This window comes from Falco naumanni, chromosome 1 (assembly GCF_017639655.2).
Source record: "Falco naumanni isolate bFalNau1 chromosome 1, bFalNau1.pat, whole genome shotgun sequence".
In the NCBI taxonomy this organism is placed as follows: Eukaryota; Metazoa; Chordata; class Aves; order Falconiformes; family Falconidae; genus Falco; species Falco naumanni.
Genome location: NC_054054.1, coordinates 108,503,492 through 108,528,910, shown reverse-complemented (window position 1 = coordinate 108,528,910; position 25,419 = coordinate 108,503,492). Strand labels below are relative to the sequence as shown.

The 25,419-nt window shown below is 41.7% G+C and overlaps 1 protein-coding gene across 1 annotated transcript in view; it reads right to left on the bottom strand.

The window, feature by feature from the left end:
- Positions 1 to 25,419, bottom strand: part of PIGL (phosphatidylinositol glycan anchor biosynthesis class L) — a 62,115-nt gene that overhangs the window by 14,803 nt on the left and 21,893 nt on the right. Inside the window, exons 3-4 of the mRNA XM_040617202.1 lie at positions 7,274 to 7,364; positions 537 to 604 (exon numbers count right to left, since the gene is read on the bottom strand). Of these exons, the coding sequence (XP_040473136.1) occupies positions 537 to 604; positions 7,274 to 7,364 (159 nt within the window). The remainder of the gene's footprint in view (positions 1 to 536; positions 605 to 7,273; positions 7,365 to 25,419) is intronic.

The following is a 25,419-nucleotide window of genomic DNA, read 5'->3' as shown; positions in this document are numbered from 1 at the left end:
CCTTCCTACATCACAGCACAGAGGTTCTCAGAACGTAAAGAATAAAGAGGGGAAGGAAGAAATTGACTTAGGAAGAGTGGTAAATAGGGACAGCTCCAGCGACAGAGCAATGTCCTTTGGTCAGAGAGGTAAATTCAGGTACCTGGAGAGGATGGCAACATCCTCTGGAACAACGGTGCAGAACTTTTCAAAACCCAACTACCACCAGCTCAGGCATCAGCTATTCACACACTCTCCTCAAACCAGAAGTGCAAAGTGATCTGTTGCATATTCTACTGGGATCAAGGACAGGAAGAGTAAAGAGGGCCCAGTTAAAGGGAGACCAGCAAAGCACCAGCAGATGGAATAACAAAGGATGCTGTACATCATTTACAGAGCTGTGAGAGTTTCTCCAAACAGTACTGAGTCCCACAGCCTGGCACTCCATTATATCAGTGAAGTAAATACTGCTTTTAGTTTTCTGCTTACAAACGAACATCACGTTCACCCTGTAACACCACAGTGAGGCATTCAATGAAAAGTGCACAACACTGTACCTTAAAGCAGTGTAAAGAGAAATGTGGTTAGCGTGACCACTCACTCCTCCCGCATCAAAGGTTACCACCTGCAATAAGACCACAAAACAATCATCATTTTGAAGAAGGAGATTGTGCAGTTACCAACTTTGACATCTAACACACCACTGTCCCAGCCTATCTGGGACATCTAAAGAGTTGTTCTTGTGTTGCACAATGAGGCCTTGTGTGTGAACTCATGCTACAGGAACACAACTAAACAAACAAGACACTCTGGAACTCGATGACTACACAGTGTAACAGCTTGAACAACAGAAACATGACAAATAGCATGTTCCTGCTGGCAGGATGCACTTGTTACTTATTACAGGGCCAAAAGGTTACTTTCAAAGTGGTCTGTTGCAAACTTGCTCCTGACCCAAGAGGTCCAGCTCTATGAATCAGTCACTCCTGGGTGGATTACAGGGTGAAACTATAGTTTCTTGTGCTGTGAATTAGGACATACTGCTTTAACAAGCAACACAATCACATCCTACTATCCTGACTGTAATGAGGCTTCATCACAGGATAACATAGTGATAAATAATCTGGTATGAGAATAAGCCTTTTTAAAGAATCAGCTGACTGCACTTTTTGTACAACCAAGTCAGGCTTTCTGCTGAATGAGAAGATCATATTGTTTATTGCTTCTCTGCAGGGAGAAATGGGAACTTCATAATGCAGAAGTAATGTGTGAACACAGCACTAACAAGAAACTGTCCAAAGCACAGAATACCCTTGGCTCCCTGCCCTCAGACCTACCAATGATGTGTCAGGGGTGAAGCATCCACCTTAGCAGCTCACTCGGCACAGTACTGTGAGGTGGGTACTTAAAGGCTCCAGCTTCCAACTTAGAAGACAAACTGGCCATGCAAAGTGTTGAGCAGACAGGGTATGTGTGCTGGTAGGCTTTCCAGATCGTAAAAATTACAGTCCTTGGACAGTCTAAAGTTAGGTATTTGCTCTGGGAGAGGCCAGCAGCAGAGCTCTCCACAGCTCCCTTCTCTATGACCAGGAAGAAATCATAACCTCCCCACACTTCAATCAATGTCTGCTTCCTTGCCAGCTTATTCTCTCTTCAGGGAAGGAAATCCTACTGCCTTGCTTACTCACCACAGATCCCTTCTCAAAATGTATTTTATATGCAGGGCCTGAAGTACTGGGTTAAAGATCAAGGGAAGATCCAAAGCCGCTCTGCAACTCGCTACTCCACCCTCCAACAGGAGAGGCCCTTTCAAACACAGGGGATATTGTGTAAAGAGGGAGAGGAAACACAAACAGTGATAAGAAATACTTAAAAACCCACAAACTCCAGACAAGCCTGCTTATAAACCCATCTACCCAATACAAGTCCAGAGTTAGACTTCCCAGTTTACCCAGTGGCTGTAATAATGCTGCCACCAAGCAGCGGGGTTATTTATTGCTGGCAGGAAGCAGTGGGACCCAATTTGGTTTCATTCAGGTACAAAGAAGCATTTTCTGGCCAACCCCTACTTTATAAAGAGAAAAATTATGTCTTTGGCTGCTTTTGTGGTACATCAGCAATACCTGAGAGGCTCTCTGCAGGGACTGCACGGTCCACTATGGTGCTAAGGCCTCCCTAAGGATATCAGCTTTTTGAGTAGCTCATTTGGGAAAGACATTAAATTCTGCAGAGCTCAGGGAATGAGCACAGCACCCTGTATTTTGCAGATAAGAAAAAGCACGCTCTGAAGCCACTCCTACCTAGAGTGGCACTTTCCTAAGATGACAACATATCACACTCACTGTGGCAGAATAAATTCCTATGCAGGTGAATAACCCTGTGAGTCTGCTAAGGGCTGGACTTGCACTAAACCTCTTTACTAAACGGGGTCGGAGAGAGGGTTTGTCTTTTCTGCTTGGTCATTTATTTTCATGTAACCTGTACAAATATAACATTTTAAAGACTACTACTCTGCTGTCAAATGCCGTTGAAATTAGCCAATGGACTCTGAAGTCTTTTGAAACATGCATGTGCACACACACATAAATACAATTGCATTATTCTTGTTTCCTTAGGAAACCAAGCTAAAAACCGAAGGCAAGCCAAACCACACGTTTTTCCTTCTATGGAGGGTACAAGAGAACAAATCAGAAGACTGAGATAAGAGACTATAGTGAGCAGACTAAATAAGCTAATCACTGTTTGGACAAAACTGGCTCAGGCCAACTGTGGGAGCACAAGGCTGGATTAGGAAATATTCTTGACATGGAAATTATGTGTTCAGAAACACCTTAGGAGGTTTTTCTTCTCGGCATCTGTTTTGAAATAGGAGCTGCTGTTCTTAGTGCTGCTGGGCTTACGTAACATCTGAACTAGCTAAAGAGATTACATGGAGTTAATTTTCAGTTGATGTTGTCTAATTTACTGTTAGGACATTTGCACCTGAATTGCCTGTGTCTTCAAATACACAAATTTGTAAGTACAATTCCTCAGGTATCTGCATACTGACCTGGCCATGGTGGCATTCACTGTATCTGCAAAGAGAACACCTTTGAAACATTTGCTCTTCACCTTTAGAGAGCCCTCTCAGCGCACAGGCTGCCTCTGAGACCGCAGTGATGTCCTGCCTATCCAGTGTGTAGTTGCTAGGTCTGCTGTCTAAACAGGGCACTGATTCTACAGAATCACTGCGGTGCTTGTGACTTAAAGCAGGCAGCAATCACATGTAAATATATTCCTCTGGCTTCAGGGATACATTTCATCGATAACCAATCTGAATTTCTTTCTCACATGCTGAAGATACTTTCACATGGGAGCATTTGCTTCTTCCACATGGTGCAGCTAGCTGGTGTGCTTGCTTTTAACGCATAACCTGAACCAGGCTGATGATGAAATCAAACAAACAATCAGTGCAGGATGAGAAAACCTGAACATCTTGAAACTGTCTGGGTTAAAAACAGGCTTAGCCAGTTCTAGGAGCAAAAGGCTGGGATAGGAAATATACTTGATGTGGAAATTATTGCTCAATGAAATCTTTAGGGCAAGAGGGAGTTCCCTCCCCACACCTGTTCTGAAATGGGAGCCGCTGCTGTTGGTGTTGCTGGGTTTTCTTCTGGGTGACCTTGGTATTCAGGAAATGGAGCTTTCACTAGTGGAAGCCAGAGCAACAGCCAAGACAAACAGGTCCAGAAATCCCTTCCGGAGGGGGGAGAGCACAGAGGAAATTGCTCAATTACTAGCAGAAGAGAAAACTCCTGAGAGGTCTGGAGTCCATGGCCCTTCTACACAGCATGTGCATTGGAGGAAAAAAAGACTCAAAGCTGTGGGTTTCCCTGACTCTTCCTGGTGTCATTCAGTGCTTCAAAGCAAGCACACATCTGCTCAAGTAGACTGGTGGGGATAGAAATGTCTCCTTCCTTTTAAAGAAGGGCCATCCCATAAAATGCCATAGCAAGCAACTTCGTTTCTAATGGCCTTCCTCTAAGCATCGTTCCACAGGCCTGTCTTACACTTGCAGAAGCCAGTGATATTCAAACTCTGAGTCTCTTGTGTGTTTGGAGATGTCTCTTGTTGCTACTAAAGCAGAGAAGCTAAACATTTAAAAGAATGGACAATTGGACGAAAATGGAAAAATCTAACTGTGATCAACACCCCAGTGTCCACTTGGTTTGAGCTGCAAATGTGTAACCCAAGGGTGCACCACCTCTTAGAATGAAAGGGCCCAGGGGCCTCCCACTCACATACCCCAAAGTACACCTGAGGAGACCGCTACATAAGCAAGGAAGGTAGGAAAAGGGATGCCATAGTCTGTCCCAGCTCTGTTGCCTCCTCTAGCAAACTCCACATGCTGCGCTCCAAATCTGGTGTTCTGCAAAAGCACTTAAAATCCTCTACAAACATCACACATTCAAATGCTCTGGATTTTTAGGAGTGTAAGGGATGAGATCCAAAACATGAGCTGAACTCACCCTCTCAAATATAAGCTCCAACCTGAATGCCATTTGTGGAAGGATCTGGCTTTCTATGCTGATTTGGAGCTGACCCAAGACAATGGGACTCTTCAACAAACAGTTGTATAGATGATGTTTTCATCACTCCATAGCAGAAAGCAGCTTTTAAGAACATGGTATTGCTGAATTCTGGTCTTGGCACTGTGTTTTCCCAAAACAGTCTGAATGTCACCTCCCAATCCAAGATCTGCTATCACCAAACCTTAGATCCTGAAGTGTAGGATTTCATAATCTAGAGCCGGCCTGGGGCTCACAATACTACGTAACTTATTTTTTTACAGGCCGAATACTTTCTAACATGGATTGAGACAGACTAGCCTTGGCTGCCTTTCCCAGCAATACTGGCTTTTGCTTATAAATTCAGCAGGCAGGAAATAATTTCCAGTCTATAAATTAGTTTTGGCTTTGAGTACACTGATCGTTAATTTCTGCGTCTGCACTATTTAATGTAGAGCTTGGATGAAATATGTCCCTGTAGCTCTCAAAAAGATTGAGTTACTCACGAACTTCCAGGGCAATTGAGGAAATGAGTAACCATGCAATGGAACAAAACTACGCATACCATGGTGTGCCTCCTTGCCTTGCAAGCTTTACTTTCAGGCATGGTGGAATTGCAGCTTGCTTCTCCACTGCCAGATGACACATACATTCAGTAAATAAAATATATCATTGTCTATGCTATGACTATGGGGAGAATTGGGGAAAGCTGTCCCACTGGGATAGCTAAACCAATACATGTCCTCCCATCACATTAACTCCATCGAGTTAAGTCTCCTGCGTTTGAAACCCTGTTAGCTTATGTTTTGACAAGGCTCTTTTAAAAGGTTAAGCCACTTCTATCAATTTCACCACTCCTGTCAGTTTACTTTTCAAGGCAAGGCCATTATCTCAGGACAGCAGAGATGCTCTAAGAGTGTCTAATGGATAGCAAGCTCTGAAGTTTTAAAATGCAGTGTGTTCAGCAAAGGTAATTTAGGTGCCTGCATTGCTGTTCTTGGCAAATTAGGTCTGCTCAAATGAATGGTATTATAGCAAACATCTGAAACCCATGTGATTACTTGGGACATTTAAAATAATGTAAGTTTACCGAGCAGTTCATTACTACCATCCCTGAGAAGGTGCTTCAGTTGCCTTTAGTACTGTTTTGCTACAGTAATTTGTCCTCCCTGCTGCTCAGGGAAGTGCTGAGGGGAAACACAGTGGGCCCTGCCACAGTGTTCCTTATTATTACCACTACACCCGGCACCCGCAGCACAGCGGGGAGAGTTCTAGTGCCTGTGCATGTTTCTTGCTTTGAAAACCCCACACTTTATTTTTCAGCTCATGCTATGTTAGTGGCAGACTCCTGCCTCCTCCAGCACAAACAGCTTGAGTTTAATTTTCTCTGAGGCAAAGACCTAATCCTTTCTAATCATCTAGAGGAGTTCCAGGGTTTTGAGAATTTCTACTGGGCTTCTGGTGCACTTGCCCTAGTGCCCATGAGAGTCACAAACATGCAATACAAATCCTCTTGTGCTTGGAGCTTTCAGAATAGATTAAAACATATCTATTCATGGGGCCAAAAGGCACAAAAAGAGTCCAGGAAAACTATTTGTCTCTGTGCACAGCAATGAATTTCATGGAAAATTAGCCTCAGAATCAATACAAAGTTGGATGCATGATGCTGGTTTTTCTGTGCTCATGGGGCTTTCATGCTACAGGAGATGTGGTTTCTTGTTTTGTGAATTGCTGAAAGGCTTTAAGAGTTTTGTGATTTTGCTGCTCATCAGTGTGTGACAGTGACATGCCTGATCACAGCAAGGTTCAACAGAAAAGAACAGAACACAACCTTTTCCATGCTTAGGCCTTTATTCCTATTCTGTGGGAAAGAAACCCCAAATGATACCAGTGCTAGGAAATCTCACCGGTTTAATATTCTTCAATCCCGACCTATAACCCTGCTAATCTAGCTCTGTAACAGAGGCCTGCCAATGTACTTCAAATCTAAGCCTAAATGTAAGCCTAAACCCCAGAAGGGCTCTCTTCGTCAATGAAACCTAGCAACAGGGACAAAATGGTTGCTTTAAAATGTACAAAACATTTGAGGAGTTAGTAAAGCAAAATTCCTCCACTGTCCATTTTCCACTAGGAAGCAAAGAAAGATCTCAAGAGAGAAAAGATACAGCCAAACTACATCATCATCCTTTTCCATCTTTTTCAGTGGAGCAATTCTATTTGTTCTGAACTTTTAGCAATTGTCTGAAGTGTTTGAAAGAGAATCAGAATGACCATGTCTTACTTGTCAAGACATAAGAGCTGTACAAATACTCACAAAAAGTCTTAAACTACAAAATGCAAAATTGCTCTCAGGTATCATTTTAGACCTGAAATTCAGCTGGGCTTATTCAGAGGGTCTTCTACAATTAATGAACCCCAAGATCTACTACAGTGAAACTTAAGAGTTCCAACAGAGTTTGCAGTTTTTAACCAATTTGAAGCTTTTACTTCAGTGAAGGCTGGTGACACTACAACCCAGAAGTGGCTTCATAAGATCTAGCTAGAGAAATGGATAAACTTTATAAAGCAAATATTTCAAAATGACTAAATATACTCTCCCCCTGTCCTCGGATATTTCACAGAGATCCGGAAGCAAAATCCTAACTTTAAAGACTTCAAAGAAAGCTTTCAGAGGGAAGGAAAAGGCCTAGAACACTAGCCCAAAAGTAACATGGAAATTGCCTATGCTGTAGAAAGTGTCACATTACCAGGTTGATGTTATTGGCTTCTATATGCTTTAGCACAAAGGCAGAGAGGAGCTGTGCGTCCCATTCAACAGCAGGATTATCCAGAAGATCCCTGAAAATGAGAAGTGCAATTAGTCACTTCACTGCTGAGAACTTTGTAAAGACCATGCTAGAGAAGAGGTATCTTCTTATCAGAGAATGAAATAAAGATAAATTTATTTACCATCTAAACCCACTGAACCTTACTTAAGAGTCTTACAAGCTTGTATATTGGAGGGTTGAAAGAGAAACAGCAGTTCCAACACCTCTTCATAGATTTGCCAAAGTCTCCCTTTCTTCTTACCATTAATGCAGACTTGCTGACTGCTTTTCTTCAAGCACATCTATTTTGTTCTGTGATTCTTGTTCTCTAATAATCCTGATCAAATTTCTTTCTCTCTTTATTTAAACCCCCTTTTAAAACACATTTTTCTGAAAGACTTTCCAATCATAAATTACTGGTGAATTAAATACAAAAAGTAACAAGCAAACTCACTCTCATTTATACAGGAATAACACATTAACCTCAACCAGAGGACAACAGACTCATAATTACATTGCATGGATTTGACAGTAGTTCTTCATCTGTTTATTTTAAGCCTTGCATACCAACTGGGTATGCAAAGCATACTGTGACTGAATACTCTGCCTCTGTATTTTAGATTGCAGGCTTCTAGGGGCGGGGACCATGAGCCAAATGCAAAATAACACCAGACAGCCAAGAGAATGATAACATATTTACACAACTGAGAGCTGAATTTGACCCCCCAGTCATTATGTTTGAATGATGCCAAGAAAACATTGCTTGCAAAGTTAAAAAGGTTATTAGTAACAATAGGATAACACACAGCTGTTAAAGACCAATAATGACATGTTAAACTTGTCTTTTTCTCAGACCTTTTTCCTCCTCTGACCGTCTGATAATTGCTGTGAGGCTGTTTAGCACAGAAGTGACTACACAGCCTTCTCACAGACCCCATGGGTTTGGATCTGAGTTGATCCAGCTGTTTGCTGCAGAGAGCAGGGGTGCTACCTCACAACACTCTTCAGGCCCTGCTGACTCCCCAGACAGCAAAGACTGTAACATCTGCAACAGAACAACAGGAAAACGTCTCCTTGGCACATTCCAAAGTAAAGCTCAGCCTAGGTCTTCATCAGATGTCTTCTGGCCACAAATTTTCCCACTGCTGTCAACAGTAGTAATAGTAGTAGAAGGAAGAGCCTAAAGTACACACTGACCATTAGCATTTTATCCATCGTGTTACATACTCCTGTTCAGCACAGGCCAAAACAATGTACTATTAGAAACCCCAGCAACAAGGGAAGGCGTTTCTACATTAGCGTACACGTTCTAGCTATGGTCCCTGTAGTGGTATTAACAACAACAGAAATTCTTTTTGTTGTTTGCAATTCCCTCTTGTACAGACAGCATCTTTGCCTGATGTGTACAAAACATTCAAATTTCCGCATAGGAAAGATTTTTCAGTACATCTGGTGGCTGTCTCATCAACTTAACAAGCCTGCAGCTCATCTGCTCAAGACAAAAACTTTCAGATACCATGTTTGAAGTGGCCCTGTTGACCCTGAAGGTATTACAAGTCCCACCATGTCACAGCAAGCTTTAAATGGAGCACATTTAAAAAATATGCTTCAACTAAAACATCCCCAGCAACATGCATACTGAGCAGAGTCTAAGTGCAAGTCTAACATTGCTTCAGTTGTTTGAACGGTACCTCTGAGGTTATGTCAAGACTTAATCTGATTAATATTAAGTAGTAAATTAGTCAAAAAGAGATTCTTCACTGGCCACTTACAATGCAAATATCATTCCCCTTTTTGGACAGGGGTTAAATGAAGCTGTGGAGGAAGTGAAGAGTCTCATTAAAACAGGAGGGGTGCTCCAACAGTGAGAAGTTAGAAAAAAAAAAAAAAAAAAGCAGGGCTTGGAATTTATGATGTCCAGGAGGCTTTGGTATCATAGCCACTGCATCAGCTTTATTGGGCTGTCTCCAAAAAGGCTGCCGGGTAGTGGAGCAGGTTTTAACTAGTTTAGACAGATAAAGATCACCCTGGTCCAATGGAAATGAACAGCTGGAGGCAAGGGTTTAGAATCCCTGGAAACAAAACAATCTGAAGGCATGAGCAAATTAACTCCATGAACACTGAACTGATTGAGCTGGAATATTATGCAAAAAATTCTGCTTCTACCCACTTACAGCTGCTCATGGAGAGACCACTCACTCCCAGTAAGGAAAAGGAATTCTTTTTCTTACATAGTATCTGTCAGGATTTGTCAGGCACCAAAGACAGAGAAGCTTATCTTGCCAAGCAAGACACGCATGTACATAAGCACATTTATAACTCATTAATAGCCATGATGGCCCACTGAAGCGTTCTTAGCTCATTCTGCAAACATGCAAAGCAACACACAACTTAAATGACATGCCCAAAGTCACTCAGAGAAGTCAGTAGCAGGACTGGCAATACATTAATCTAGATTGCTCCTGGAAATTACTTTTTTTATTTTTTTTGGTAAGAGTTTGCATAATATTTTGAAAAGCCAAAAATTCGAGCATTCCCATGATAGTAGGGACCCAAGAGAAAGCATGAGACTGATAACTTTCTGCCTGTGCTCTGGATATCAATAATTGGGTATGGATAAGAATGAAAAGGCGACTAAAGAAAACCAAGTTCATATACACCATAGAGAAATACACACAAGATACACTCTTAGAGGTCTCTAAATGCCCTAGGAACTTCGTAGGAGCATATAGACTTTGAAAACTGCTGTAGTTCACAAAATCATATATTTGGTACAAAAAAATTTTCCTAATATCATAAATCAGTCCTCACCAAACCTGAGAAATCCACTGGCTTGCTGCGCTATTGAAATAAGTTGCATTCATTGTGTTTTTACTTTCAGGACTTCATACCAGAAACATTCAGCATTTACATGGTTAACTCCACAGTGCCTTTCTGGCTAAGGCTGATAATGCCTCCCAGCTCAAGGTCGAAGGGCTGGAATAAAGGACTATAAAGGAGTGAAAATTAGCACATTCCCTGGAGCAGACTGGAGCATGTCCCAGGAGACAGGGACCCCTCACCCACTCTCCCTGTCTTCTGCCCCAGAGAGCTCCTTGTTGCTGCTGTCAGTCACTGCCACAGATCAGGATATAAATCCTGCCCTTGAGGCCTCCCAGGTCACGCTGCTGGGGGGTGCTGGTGGGAAGGGTTGAAGAGTTTGGTCACTTGGCCTCATTTCCACTGAAATGTTCCATTCTGGAACTGATGTTTGTGGGCATTCCACATAACTGATCCCAAATGCTGCCTGGATGCAGGCCTTGTTGACCTGGGAAAAATAGGGAGATGCATAAAAGACAAAAAAAATATTTTTAATGGAATAATGCTCCAGAAATGTTTTCCCAGCTATTTTCAGTGAAAGCCATGCTGTGCACTGTACAGGGAATTTACAGCTGTGCCAAGGGATCTACAGACTGAAGAGAGAGAGAAATGGAGAATTATGGTATTGCAGTTGCTGCAGTACAGAGTAGTGCCTGTCTCTGCTCACTGATTTCCAATGAACTGGTTATGGGAAACATGTTCTGAAAAGAAAAACCTGTACTTATCAATTTATCCATCCCCTGTTGGTAGTGAGAACCAGACAGGACCCCTGGTTTTCTCCTTATCACCTCCATGCTTTCCTCCTTGCCAAGCTGAGCAGACAGAGCAGACACTGGCACCTGCAGCTCCCCTTCCCAAGGTTTGCATAGGAAGAATACCGTGGATGTCCCAAATATCCTGGCCCAGGCACCAGAGAGCTACAAGGGGGCCACAGAAAATCACATCAGCATGTTAAACCAAAATTCAACCTTGAGCAGATCTTGCCCAGTAGTCTTACAGCTGGCTGAATAAAAGAAATGTTAAAAATCACTGCCTGATGCCAGCTCCTCTCCAGGCCCCCTCTTGCCTGCTGTGGGCTGTGGAGCGTAGCTCCTCTTATGCCTCAGCCTCGGCCATTAAAACACTGTGCATGTTGCCAGTTATACTAGGGTCATCTTTCTAGGAACATTTGTGCTCAAGATGGATAGATTCCTGTCATTTGGAAGGTCTCTGTTGGCCAAGACAGAGATTTAAAAAACTTCACAGATACATATTGCCAAGTTACACCCTTCTTACATGATATACTGCTCAATCCTTGGCCAATTTTCCACTGCTCATCTTCCACAGATCTTTTAGCAACAGCCAGTGCATTTATATGGACAATCTTCCTTCAAAGCCTTCCATGGAATTTATTCTGCTCATGAACAAAGTTCTCATGACTGCTCTAAAGGTTAAGTTAAACTAAACAGTTAGTCTACGTGATGTCCACGTGGCTTAACCAACAGCAATTGGGCCGTCCTATATGAAACACTTGCAGTTAGAATAACCTTGAGATCTGTCCTTCCTGAAATGTGTTGAATCGGAGAGTCCTCAGGCCCCTGGAAGCACTATGAAGCAGTGCCTCTTGTTATGTGAGTTACCCCGACGGGACTGGCAAGCATCCCTTCTGCCTTGACATGAAGCCTTTACAGGTGGCAAATAGGGAAGGGAGCGGAGTGACAATATGGTTCCTTCTAGAAGATGTTTAGGTCTCCATCAATATATTCTGAGACACCAGAGCAAAATTCTCAAGATACTCATGTGATTTTTCCACTACATACCAAAAGGTTCAAGATGAAAAAGCTTTCCCATTTCTTATTGTCTTTTTATCCTGCAGCATAACCTTAATCAATCCAAGGCTAGGGACCAGGAAACATTTTTGCATAATTTTTCCTCCTTATCCCTCCTCTCCCCAATGAATGATTCTACATTAAATCATCACAAAGGTCGGTAGATTGATGGTGGATTACATAGGAAACAGGTGAACTGCTGCGCACTAAGTTCCCAGCTGAGAACAATGACCGCAATGTGTTTGTTGGAACAAAGGATGCCCTTTGTATAAAGTTAACTGTATGAAATGAACATCTGGGCAATTGAAACTGGATCAAAAAGCAAAAGATCCCACAGAACAAAATGACGTGAGTGCACAATTAGTGAAAAAGCCATGTGATGACTAGCGGCAATCAGTGACCTTTATATCATAGCATAACACTAATTGAAAAAACTGTGTAAACAGAAATTATTTCATGGTCTCTAAAGTAAAGCAGAGAATTTTTATTTTTGAGATTATGCTAAGATAAGACAGGCTAGCCCTAGATCTTGAAGCAGAGCCTCTAAATCCTTACATTCATAACTACTCATAAATTTCTCTTCCTATAATGGCCAATTATAGACAGGAGGGAAATGTTAATGTTAGGTTGCATGTACATCTCTGATTCAATTGAAAAAAAACCATTTAGACAAATGATCAGCATCTTGCAACATCATGTAATACAGGGAACAGATGCTGTGTGCTTATTGGAATGTGACAATCTACAATTTAGGAGATAAATGGACTAAAGTAGGATGTTAACTGTCACATGAAAAGCCACCTACTACAGAGAAGCTGAAATTTTTACACCAGCAGCTTCCTCCCTCTCCTGATAGTAAAGAAACCCAAATTATTCTGAGATTTGTATTTGCAGACAGAGATTTGTATATGCAGACAGAAACATCAGAATCTTAGGTTTTGGTGTAGGTAGAGGATAAAGGAAGTGGTGAAAATGTTGACTGGAATAGTAGAAATAAAATACACTTCAAATATTTCACAAATTAAAAAAAACAAACAGAATGGACATAATCCTTTTTCCCCATCCTTTACTTTTGTAATGTGTAAGTCTGGACCTGCTTTTTACAAATTTCAAAGGTAAATTAAATAAGTTTAGATGCCAGGTAAGTGTTGACATCACTAATGTGGCCATACAAGGCAGAAGTCATGTGTAAAGGGACAGAACACACAGACAGCACTCCGTTCAGCTTGCTCAAAAGTCCAGGCAAGCTGTGCATCCTTCTTCACTGAGCTATGCAAAAACATCGTGCACCTCTGACAGATAATATTCCAAGTACCTCCATAACTCCCCAAAGGTAAATGGTAATTAGTTTTCTAGGGAACAAACTTTTTGACTTGGGCGTGATCATGTGTTTCTGTTTGAGAAGTAAGTATCCTTTGGGTTTAAATTCAAAGGAATTATTACAGAACACAGGGCTTGTTGTTTGCAAAGACCTATCCAAATGTCCCTGTATTCATTCATTTTTTTAAAATAAATTATTGATGATTTCTCAGCAGAGATTGATGTCTATTCACAGAGATGACACAATTGCTTATCATAATTTGAAATCTGGTATTCATTTGACGTCTGTGCCTCAGAGCCTTGTTGATAAATTACAGCACAAAGCTCTGTAGGAACAAGTTCATATTCAATGCCTTTAAACAAAAACAATTGATGGTACCTTTCAAGAACAGAAATACATAGAAACCACAGCAGCTAAAGCTAGTTTTAAAAAGTAACTTTTAAAAACTAGTTTGGAAAGGCCATCAGGCCCTGCTGTGTATGACAGGAAACAAAATTCAGCTCAACTAATTCTGAATGGATTGCTCTGATTTAGTCACAGCTTTCTTATCATCCACTCTTCACACACCAGTGAAATGGAAATAATTGTATGTTTACACCTATGTAAAGAAGTTTGAGATCCTTCTAAGAAAAGTGCTATTCCAGATTCTATGATTTCCAGATCAAAATCTAAACCACACATCTTGGCAATCCAGGGTACTGGGAACTTCACAAACATGTCCTTTACTCCTGCATTGTCTTCCCATGGAATAGAGTTCAACATCTTATTCCTGACTTGAAGGTCTGGCCCAAAATATCTAAAAGACTGTGTAAAGCTCCAACATGATGAATACGGTGAACAGTTCTGCCCATATGGTGCAGAGGAACTCTGCCACAAGGGTAACGTCTTCTCAGGCAGTTAGGACTTCCTTAGGGACTGGTGCCAAACAGTGAATGGACTCCCAAACCACTTTGCTTTCAGCTGCAAATAGCAGGAATACTCCCTGGAACACACCCTTTTTAGCAGAAACACAGCAATATTTGAAGTTTTAAATGCCCCAGACTCTCCAGAGCACATAAGAAAGCTGAGACGTCAAGGCCAAATGCTACTCTAATAATGGAGACCCTGTTTGCCAAACCACATGACAGGGTTTTAGGTGCATCACCTACTGGGCACCTTGCTTTGGTCACTTGGTGGGCAAGATGTCACCGTGCAACACTGCAGCTAAGGAACACGGTTTCTAGAAGAGCCACGCTAGTGGAGAACAGTATTTCTGGCATATGTCTACAACTCCTCATCTGATCCTTGATCTCACACAGCAAATCTCAAGTGGCAAACATGCACTTAGTACACATCGCTGCCCCAGCACTATGCTGCAACCATGCAACCTGCAAGAGGAGAAACAAGACCTGGGAGTCTCACATGCAAGTGAGACTCATGTTATTACTGTGCTGTGCATGTTACTGTGCTGTAACACGCTCAGGAACTAGTGTGAAGAACACATCAGAACCTGTGTAGTCATCATCACTGCTTGATTAACCACACAAGACAATGAGCACCGAACACCTCGCTGCCATGCACAGCTCTGAACTCAGCTGCCAGAGGAAGGAGGGGCCTCTAGTTCACTCACTTCAATGTACACTGAGAAGTCCTACCTTCAATTTAAGTGGAAGACTCCAACGGGTTGTTTGCAAGAACCATGCAGTGTATCTGAATCACCAGTGTAACTGGTAGTAACAAAAATTAAGTTCAAGTCCCTAAGGAGAATTCTTTAAAAAATAAAGCAGTTCTCCCCCTTAACTTTCACCCTTAAGTTGGGTGCTGTGTTTTATGCTACTTTTTACTCCCAAGTTTCATTCATGTTTGAGCTGCATTCATTTTGCACATATTCCACGTGCCAAGCCAAGGCCAGTTACAGCCCTTTGTCCCCAACAGCCATTATGTGCCCAGAATATATTACGTGCCCATCAACTGAGTGGGGCCTACAGATTCCACACCAGTGACACATTTTCAACCAGCCATCATTTAGCCTGTTTCTAGCACAACCAGCAGTTTCCAGCACTACAGGTTGCCAGTAACAACTCGTCAAGTGCTGGGCAAGAAGCTTCCCTTTCATTTTATAGAACCTGGACTTCTGTGTGATCTGTTGGGGGCCATTAACAGAGTTCACTGAAAAGATCAGAGGCCAGACTTAGTAGTCTCACGAGATTTGGGGCTGCCATGCTGAATTATGAGTCAGCAGTTCCTCCTCTGGGTCACTGAAATGTGGTTTGGGCAGCAGACAATAGTGCAGTGTGAAATGAAGTCAATTCCGCTCGCATCTTGGAGAGGTATGCAGGAAAGCAGACCAGTAAAGTCCCTACCTAGTTCAGGAAAATAAGAACTCACCAACCTTTTTCTGAGGATCTGTTGGCAAAGTGCATTTCCAGTATTTGTCCCAAATGACTGACAAATAACAGATCTACTAGCAACATCTGGCAATCTCATCTGTAGACCTCAAATAAAAGAAACGTCTTCAAACACACAACTGATGGGGATCTTAGAGCACAACTGCTGAGCAAAGGTATATATGCAGCAATGCTTCAGTTCAGCACCTTCCCAAGGTCAAGAAGATGTTTGATGGAAATGCTCAGTGGAAAGCTTGAACAGTGCACGTGGACTACAGCAGTTGGTGGCTTTTGGGAATTTGGCTCCACGTTCCTAGAACAATCTGCTCTTGTCTATGTCAGCCCCTGGAGGGAGGAATAAACTGACGTGAAATCAGAAAAGGTGGGCTCTCCTCTAGTAACACCTAGCTCCCCAGGCTCAATTGCTTACCACTTCTGGATGTCTCTGGCCACTCTGATATTTCTGACAATAACTGGGGAAGAACATAGACCCCATTTCTCCAAAAGCACCATCTGTACTATAAGGAGTGAGCATCATTACGCCTATATGAAATGACTGGGCAGTTCCCAGTACAGCTCATAGCAGTGCTCGCTTCCTCATTATTATTGGCTTTGCCATGTTGCCTAGGAATTTGTCTGGGGCCTAAGCTGTTCTGAGTGAGAACAAAAAGCCCAGCAATTCCACAATCAAAATTTATGTTTTAAAACTGAAATATAAATCACCAGAAAAACCAGGACTCTGAGGAGCAGACCACAGGACTTCACTCCTCCCTTACTAATTTCTTTTGTTTTGTAAAATGCTTTGAAAAAAAAGAGCAGCAAAGCAGGTCAGAGTTTGGGACAGGGTACATTAGCACATGCACCAAGAAGCCACTCCCAACTAACATGAGTCCTGGCACCACTATTTCAAGAGGACTTCCAGTTTCAAACTGCTGGGCAGGAGGTCTCATTCTGGCTGAAGAGCAGTAAGTGCACAGGTGGAAGGGGAACGCAGTGTGTTCCTCCTAGTTTTTACTACAGTACTGGCACATGAAGTTCCTGACACACATTATAACATGTCCAGGACTCCACAGTGGAAAGGGTACAAACCCAAGCAGATGAAACAGCAACTCTCCCACAGCAGCCAGCATAATCCTTCAGAGGCAAATGACTGAAATGCCACAACCTGTATATACCAAATAAACCTAGTACCACTGCATCACAACCTTAATTTTACATCTGTTTGCTCTTGGAATGATAAATACACCACACTATATAGTCAAAAACAGCAGTTCTGATTCTGGCCCAGGTGAGTCATACAGAACTTTGCCACTGATTTCATGGCATGGGCCAGACCCTCAAAGACAAGGAGAGCCAAAAGCATAATCGCTCCTAGCAAAGAGATAAACCTTGATTTATTCCCTGTAACCAATAAACTGCAGTCAGAAACCTCAGGAGAAAGCTTGTAGCCAAATCAATCCCTCAGCCATTTTAATTAATCATCAAGGAAGAGAAAGCACAGAATAGTCACTTCATGGACATTTACTTCTCATGCCAAAACTTATGTAAATGCAGATGCAACTTCAGCAGAGATCTCAAGAGGATGATGGCCTGATTCCAAGCGCAGCTTCCCAAGTCACAACATTCCAGCTTCCCTGTAACAATTCCATCCAGAAAGAGGTTTCCTGACTCCTGAGCCTCCCACAAACAACCACCTCCTGCAATCCATTTGATCAATGCAATGATATAGGAGCATTACTTCTTAAAGTCATGGTGTACCCACCCTTTATAACACTGAGATTCTGATACCCTGAGCTCTCTAGCTGGGTGCAAATTTTATTACTACCATCATTCATGGATCAAGAAGTTAAACACCTATCTTAACTGTGAGCTTGATCCCACAAATTTTACTGACATGCAAAGTTTCTGTACATGCAAACAATCCTCTTGCAGGCACTGTCTTGCCAGCCCCCAATTACATGATTACATAAGCAAGCTCTAGGCCAGGCCCCGCTCTCTGCAGCCGGTGAAAACCTGCACCAGCTTCCACAACAGCCCAGCCAGGAACTATGCTGGGCAGTCAGTTTGCGACAGCTAAGAAGGACTCATCAACAATGAACAAAAGGAGTACAAACTCAATGACCTTTATCATTTAGTCTTCCTCTTCTCTTCGCTCAGATTTAATGTGAGGTTTACGTGAGGGTTTTGCTATAGCAACAGCTGGGGTGATCGGCAGTAACCCTGCTGCTGCCTGCTCAGCCGGTGCTGCCGCAGGGCCGTGATGCAGCCACTGAACTTTGGCCCACTAGTGAGCCTCCCACTAGCCCAGCAGCATAGCCAGCCTGTTTACACTACTCACATGACCGGCGAGAGGGAGGCTCCTGGCAGCCACCAGCACCCAGCCGGATTTCTAGGACCAGGCCAAGATCACCAAAGGCTGGAAACTATTAACTCTTGTGAGCCAGGGCCTCACACTCCAGCAGCTGCCTGCAACAGCCCAGGAGAAAGACCACTGTGCAGTGTGGGCAGTGCTTTGCCTGCCTGACACCACTGCAGGAAACCAAGGGGGATTAAGACATTCAGCGAGGTGGGGGGTTAAGGAAACCAGTAAGTTTTAAAGAAGGGAGCAGTACGGGTTTTTTTCCTTAATGAGTGGCAGATGAGTGAGGATGATGAACTGTGAACATAGCTGCGTGCTATGGACTGCACGTACCTGGTTATATGAGGGTGCACAGAACTCCTCCAGCAGCACAGAACTGTGCTGGCGCAGCATCCCAGTCCTAGCTCTGGAGCACCTTAAAAGTACCAGGGACGCAGGGAGTACTTCAGAGACAGGGAAGCTGTGCTCTGCAAGTGCTGTGTTAAAATGGTTATTTAATCTTATAGCACAATCCCATAAGAAAAAGCTGTAGATTACCAACCTGCAGTCATGCCATTACTGTTTGAACTACTACTACTACTTCAGCATTTTTACAGCATTTATTTCCACAGATTAACAGATGTTCATTAACCAACCCCCTTTGAGGCTGGTATGGGGAAGTAGGCAAGTAATAACCTCCACATTTTATAATAAGAGAATTAAGAGCTCAGGTAATTCTCCCTAGAGAGCCTGAGGCAACTGAGCTGATTCACGGGCAGAGCCTGGAACAGAGCCTGCCAGCTCCCAGCTTGCAGCAGGGCCACAGCCCAGCACTGCATCACCCACACTCACTCCAGGAATACATTTTATTACCTCGGGCAAATAACAATCCATTTTTCAACAGGCCTCTTAGAGGTGCTCTGTAAAGCCTCATGTATTCCTGGGTACTCGGGTTGAGCAGAAAACATTAAGAGTTGCAAATCATCCACCATTACAACATCATAGGAGCTGCTTAATAGTATCTCCCAAAACCTGTGGATGGCCGAAGGGTTGACCTCTGCATCACCTAATTGTGCTCTGGACTGCGCTGGTATGACACAGCCCTGGATGACTGTTTCCATCAATATTCTTGGCTGCTCTTCCTTATGTATTTGTAACTTAGGAGAAGTCCATATAAAATCATGTCTTGCCCTACAATATTGCATTCCCCAGTAAAACGTTATTGTTCCCAGTATGAGGTTGTGTGGATTTCTTTTCTTTGCTGTGATGACAAGTTCATTGTAACAAGAATGGACCCTGCAGATGCAGCACTGAAAACCAGGTATGTCTTGATATGGGAACTCCCTTTGACAGTTTCATCCACAGCTATACCTACATCCAAAGATATATGTTTCATTTTTTTAAAAAAAAGAAAGGAATTTTGTTAGATCTGGCTAAAAAACTAAGCACTGAAAAAGTTTGAATGAAATCGGTGCCTTGGTCTCATTTTTGCATAAACAGGATCACTGTAATAAACTGTTTTCTGCCCCTTACTAGTTAGACCAGCTGAAGTCTCTGATACTCGTGTATGAGCTCCATGTAGTTACTCCCACTGAAGTCTCACTCTCTCAGTGCAGATTCTGCAAACCCCTGACCTCTCTCTGCCACAGATCACACCTATGTCTGCCAGTGTTTTATCTTGCAATATTATACAATATCTTTTCCAAGGCAAATGATAAACCAGCCTTGCCAGCCCATCTTGTGGCTACTTACAAGAGTAAGAGAAATGCTGAGTATTTGGCTTATGAAAGAGAAATACAGGAAGAAAATATATTATAACAATGCTACTGTTTAAATAAGAGAGACCATAATTTATTACAGATGTGACCATTCCTTTCAAAATGAAGGGTTTAAATCTTGCTGATGCTAGGTAATGACATGAAGTAGAATGGCTTAATGAAGAATGCATCCAACTTAAATTGTGAATTGCCCCTTTTTATCCCCTGCCATTTTGTACCCCAAAATAAGCACAAATTTTGCTTCTTTCAAGCACTGTTTGCCAGACCTTTCTGTTTTCAGAAGATTTAAAAACTGATTTACCAGAAAATATTCATCCTTCATCTAAAAACACTCAACACATATCCTTAATGAAATTCAGTTACATATTAATGATTAAAGAAGAAAAAAAAGCACATAACTCAGACAAGATTTGTTAAGCTTACACTCACAAAACCTATAAAGAATGTAGAATGTATGTGCATGAAGGGAAGGCTATGTAATGAATTGAATTATTTCAATGCAAATAGTAATTGCAGAGAAATAGACTGCAACTCTGAAATGAGAATGAATGGAAATAACTGTATAAGGAGTACCTGCATATGTACAATGAGACACTTAATATGTGACTTGTTAGAAGAAGGTGCATGACTTGGCATGGAACTGTAATCAAACTGTTTTTGTTTAATGCTTCAGCTGGTACAGAAGGATCAGGTAACAAAATATTCATCCCAAATCCCATTCAGTTTCTAAAAAAGTATTTCAGTTACCTGCTCTGCAGTAAACTTATTTTTTTTTCCTTTTAACCAAAACTGATTGAAGAAGCTACAGGAGGCAAAAGACGCTCAACAATGTTCAACAAAGCATTCATTTCCCTTGTTCCTGATCTCTCATGCAATAAAACTGAGATTATGGCTCATGAAACACCATCCACATTTGTAAAATCTAGTGTATGTTAGGAAAAAAGGTGAATATATGACAAGTGAAAATTTACCCTTCCTATTTGCTTCAAGTTCTGTTCCCTCATTTTTAAAAAGTTGGTATTGCATCACCAAAACAGCTACATTTCCTACAGAACAAATTATCTAAAGTGCTCAAAATTGGCTTCAGTACCTCCACCAAGAGCAACAGTAAAACTCCATGAGCAAACTAGTAAATCCCATCCCACTACTTTGACATATTACTTTGAGTATCTTTTACACTGTTTACTCATTACAATGAAAATACCCATACATTTTTTTAACAATTTGTCAGCATTACTTACATCCTAACAGAGTATCTCACACTGTTCATAGCTGCTCTGTGCTGGGAATCCTGGATTGCTGGCACTCTCTGTTGGTGGGCTGGGTTCTCTTAAACAAAATTCCTACTTGGTGGTGGGGTTGTGTTAAATGTACTCCCAACCAGCAAGTGTCACTTCAAGAAATTTATTCTTTTTAATAGTTTGCTCCAATCTGAAGTACCACACCCACCAACTTCTAATTCAAGTTTACAATGGAACTGAAAAACTTTGTAATTCCATGTATACTGATTGAACTAAGGCCCAGGGGAATAAAATCATTTAGCTTTCACATGAACTCAAAAGAAGAAAGGCTTCTTCGGCAATGTAATTACAGAGCACAAATCTTCTAAGAGGAAATTAACTACAAGGATTTATATGATTAGACTTTTTTTCCCCTTTCCTTTTTAATAATAGCTACGGCTCTCCTTCACTCAACCCTTCCAGTGTAACAGAATATAAGGAAATTCTTAGCAGGCAGGAACTGGGACTGTTACAGACAGATGTTTCAATGGGACACTGCTATGGTGTGAAATGTGTCAGTGGGTTTTTTTTACAAGGCCCACTATCCCCACCATCCTTCTTTTAACCTACCTGCAAGCCCTACTATCTCCCTGAAACTGATTAAAGTAGTAAGTTGTGCATGTAGGCCCTTACTAGTGCTTTCTTTTTCTGGCACGTTAGAGAGATTATGGCCAAGAACATACTGTGCTGTTTGGAACCTTTATGTGTTTCCATCCAGTCCAGTTTTGAGTGTCCCATCCATCTTGGCTGCTGCTGCTCAGGAGACCCGAACAACCTATCAGCAATATCAAGAGCTTGTTTGTACAAAGAACTGAGGTTCTGTTCCATCACATCACTTTTCCAACATCCAGACAAAGCTGGAGTAGGGAACTGTGAGCCATTTCATGCTGCTGTATTCAAATGCTGGCAACGCTGGGTTGTGGCAGTTAATACTCAAGGTCAGTGACTAGTTTACTTAGTTGTCTCGGTAACATTGTGGTTGACCAGATCAGTGTGACTAAATCATCATAAGTAGAAGAAAAAAACTGCAACAAGTGGTGGAGCTAATTAATGTAGGCTCCTTCACTAAATGGACTTTCTCCAACTTTTGTGTCTCGTGTTCACAACCTTTGGCCTGCCTAAGCTTTCAAACAATTGTGACTGTGTAGATTCCTGTGACAACCAAGTAACTTACAGCCATTTACAATGTACTGTGTACCATTGATACATATATATTTATTACCTATGCACCCCCTATGGTTCACAAGAAGCAGCCAGGTTATAAACACCTATTTACACTGTGTCAAAACTCTAGGATCTCTACTGATGGTCTGTTAGTTACCAGGTACAATATAACAGGCACATGTTTTACCTATTAAGTGTGTTTAAACCCGTTTTCCTTAAAGCTTGTCTTTCTCTCTGCAGAATAATGCAGCTGTGGAAATCATCTGAGACACTACAACAAATGCCCCCCCCCCCGCCAATGTAATCATAAGAGAGCTGGAAGAAGGGCGTTTTCAGCATGAACCTTGACAGCAGAATCTGCTTCTGTTTAAGTCTGACTTGTTCTCCTAGGAGAAGCAGTATGACAGAATGCTTTGTAAAAGATCTGTATTTATATGCGTGGATGTCTGTACTAAATGTTGCTCCTTGTCCATATAATAATTACATTGAATGCTCAGTGGAGATGTTTTCTAAATTGAAATAAATAGAATCAATACAGACTTGAGTTAACTGCACTGTCACACTGCATGAATAAAACACATGGATGGATCCTCTTGGCTAGTATTCAAAAGGGATTTGGTCACTGCTATTGCTATGCAAACTGCATTTTAAATGGTGTGCTAGCCATTTTAAAATCCCATTTCTGTCTAACTTATCTACTATCGTTACCATTAACTCCTAGAAGTTAATGCATGAGATAGAAGGAGTTCCATATTTACCTCTGTTACACAGCACAGAGGAAGAAAAAGAAACATTTCATAATATATACAGCTGTAAAACCATAACACTGGATAGGGATCTAGGGAATAGATATATATAATTACTGAACATATTTTTACCAGTTAACTTCAAATTATCTGCATTTCTTGTATGAATTTCCTCTTCTTCATCTGCACTTATCTTCATCTTGTCTGATGAACTGCTACAGTAAGAGACTCCTTAGACCTTCATTTGGTTTTGCAGTTTATACATCCTTTAGAGAATCTACAAAATGACTGCAAAACTTCTAAACATGGTCACTTCCTTTATCATCCCAAACAGACAAAGGTTGTTTCAGTTCACTGCTAAGGCACTGAAGCATGTAGAGGTCTTATCTGATTACAGAGAGCCTATAACGCCCTGAAGCAGTAGAGACTGTCAACACAGCTGTCCCTGTGTGCCATGACAAATGTTCTGCTGGGCAATCCCTGAAACAAAATGGAAACACATCTTCTGAAATGGATTAGGGGTAAGGGCAAGGACCATAAATAGGCCAGGCAGCCAGGAAAATTTAGAAGGTATTATTAAAGGAGTTTCTATAAAGCTGTTAGAAAGTACTTTGAGCCTGGTGCTGTTTTGCAAGCCTAAGTATTCTTAAGTATTTTATTTCTCATCACCTGTTGCTAGCAGAGGTATATCTAAATTAACATCTTCTGAGCCTGTCTTGCTTTAGACACAGAAGACCACACAGAATATGCAAAAAGGCTCGCAAAGGGAGGTGCAGAGATCTGCACGCTAATGGCATAATTAGCTCTTGCAAGAAAAGCAGTCTTGCTGCATCAGCACAGAGCAGCTCTCACCCTCATCCATCCAGCTGAAAGGCAGGGCTAATTTATCTGGGTGCAGGGTTGTGCTAACGCAGCAATACTTCTCTGGGGACCCTCATGAGTTATCCCTGCACAGCAACGCACATATGCCTCCTTCTCAGCTCAGGGAGGACAATCCTTTCAGAATTTCTTGCTGGCTCTGCTGAATAAAAGATGAATAGAGAATGCTTTAATAAAAATGTGTCACTCCCGTCAAATCTTTCATCGAGAGATCTCCAAGTCTTCTCTAACCATGTGACCCAGCAGCCACCTTGGCCTCCCTTTGAGGTATAACAGACATTATGTACATAGTTGTACGGGGATAATGTGACACGGAGAGGACAGGAAATCCTGGCGCTGCTGCAGTCAATGGCAAAAATTGCGTTCCTTACTGGAGATCTGTTTAGGGACTTGTCTCTCTGCACACACTCTGCAGCAGAATCAAGCTGGAGCAATCCTGTCTCCCAGTCTTTGTAACCACTGACCAAGACTATCTCCTGAACTTAAATTCTGAGGGTTAAATATTCCCAAATAAATTACTGTCAATGCAGATCACTTTACGGCCAAACTAGTCTGGGGTACATTGTTTAAACATTAAGTTCTGCATGTTTACTTCTCTAATACCTTTTTTTCTTTTTTATTAATTTTCTGGTCATCTGTGGCTTAGAAAATGATTGATTCGGTAGATATCTACTCCCACATCTGGGCTTTCTTTAAACAAAGTCACAAAAATGATGAATCTCCTCCTACGTAATACTTTATTGCTTCCTATGTCCTATGCTTTTGGTGTTTTAATCATAACTAGAGGCTCACACACTCACATCTCAGCATGTTCGCTACACTAGATAAGCCAAAAAAACATTTTAAGTTGAAGACTTGCCCAGACATCTATTATTTTACCACAAAAATCTGAAATTTTCTTTTGCTCTGAGTCACTGGCAAAAAATTTACTTCATGGAACATTTGAAGGGGGGTGGTAAAAAAAATAAAAGAACAGTCACGTAAATCAGGATCTCTAAAAGCACTGGCAGGGAGCATTTCCATTCCTGTGCCTAGCCTCTCTCAATTAGGCTGCTCAAATGGCCAGTGATTGTTTCTGACATTGCCACAGCGACTGCTTACAGGCAAACTCAAGCAAGGACGTGGTAAAGGCCCCACAGCTATGATCCCTGGCGGTGATGTACTTTTCACTTACCCAGAAATCACAAATGCTAGGATCAATCCAGCAGTACATCAACAGCAAAATTCCTACCTACCTCTGCCTTCAGGGCAGGGCAGTTGACTTCAACCCACCCATTTTAAATAATAAGTGTTAAAATAAAAATAAATAAATAAAAAATAAATAATAAAAATTAAATAAAAATAAAATAAAAATTAAATAAATAAGTGATTTAAGTATTCTTCCCCACTAAAATTTTTATTCATGGTTTGCACAATTTTGAGCTGAGATGGAAACTGGAGCTTAAAATTGTTAAAACAGGTTTTTTTAATTATTTTCTAGCAACTGGGTAAATTACATTAGAAATTCTAGAAATGTATGGAAAAGCTTTCCAAAACACGGTATTGAA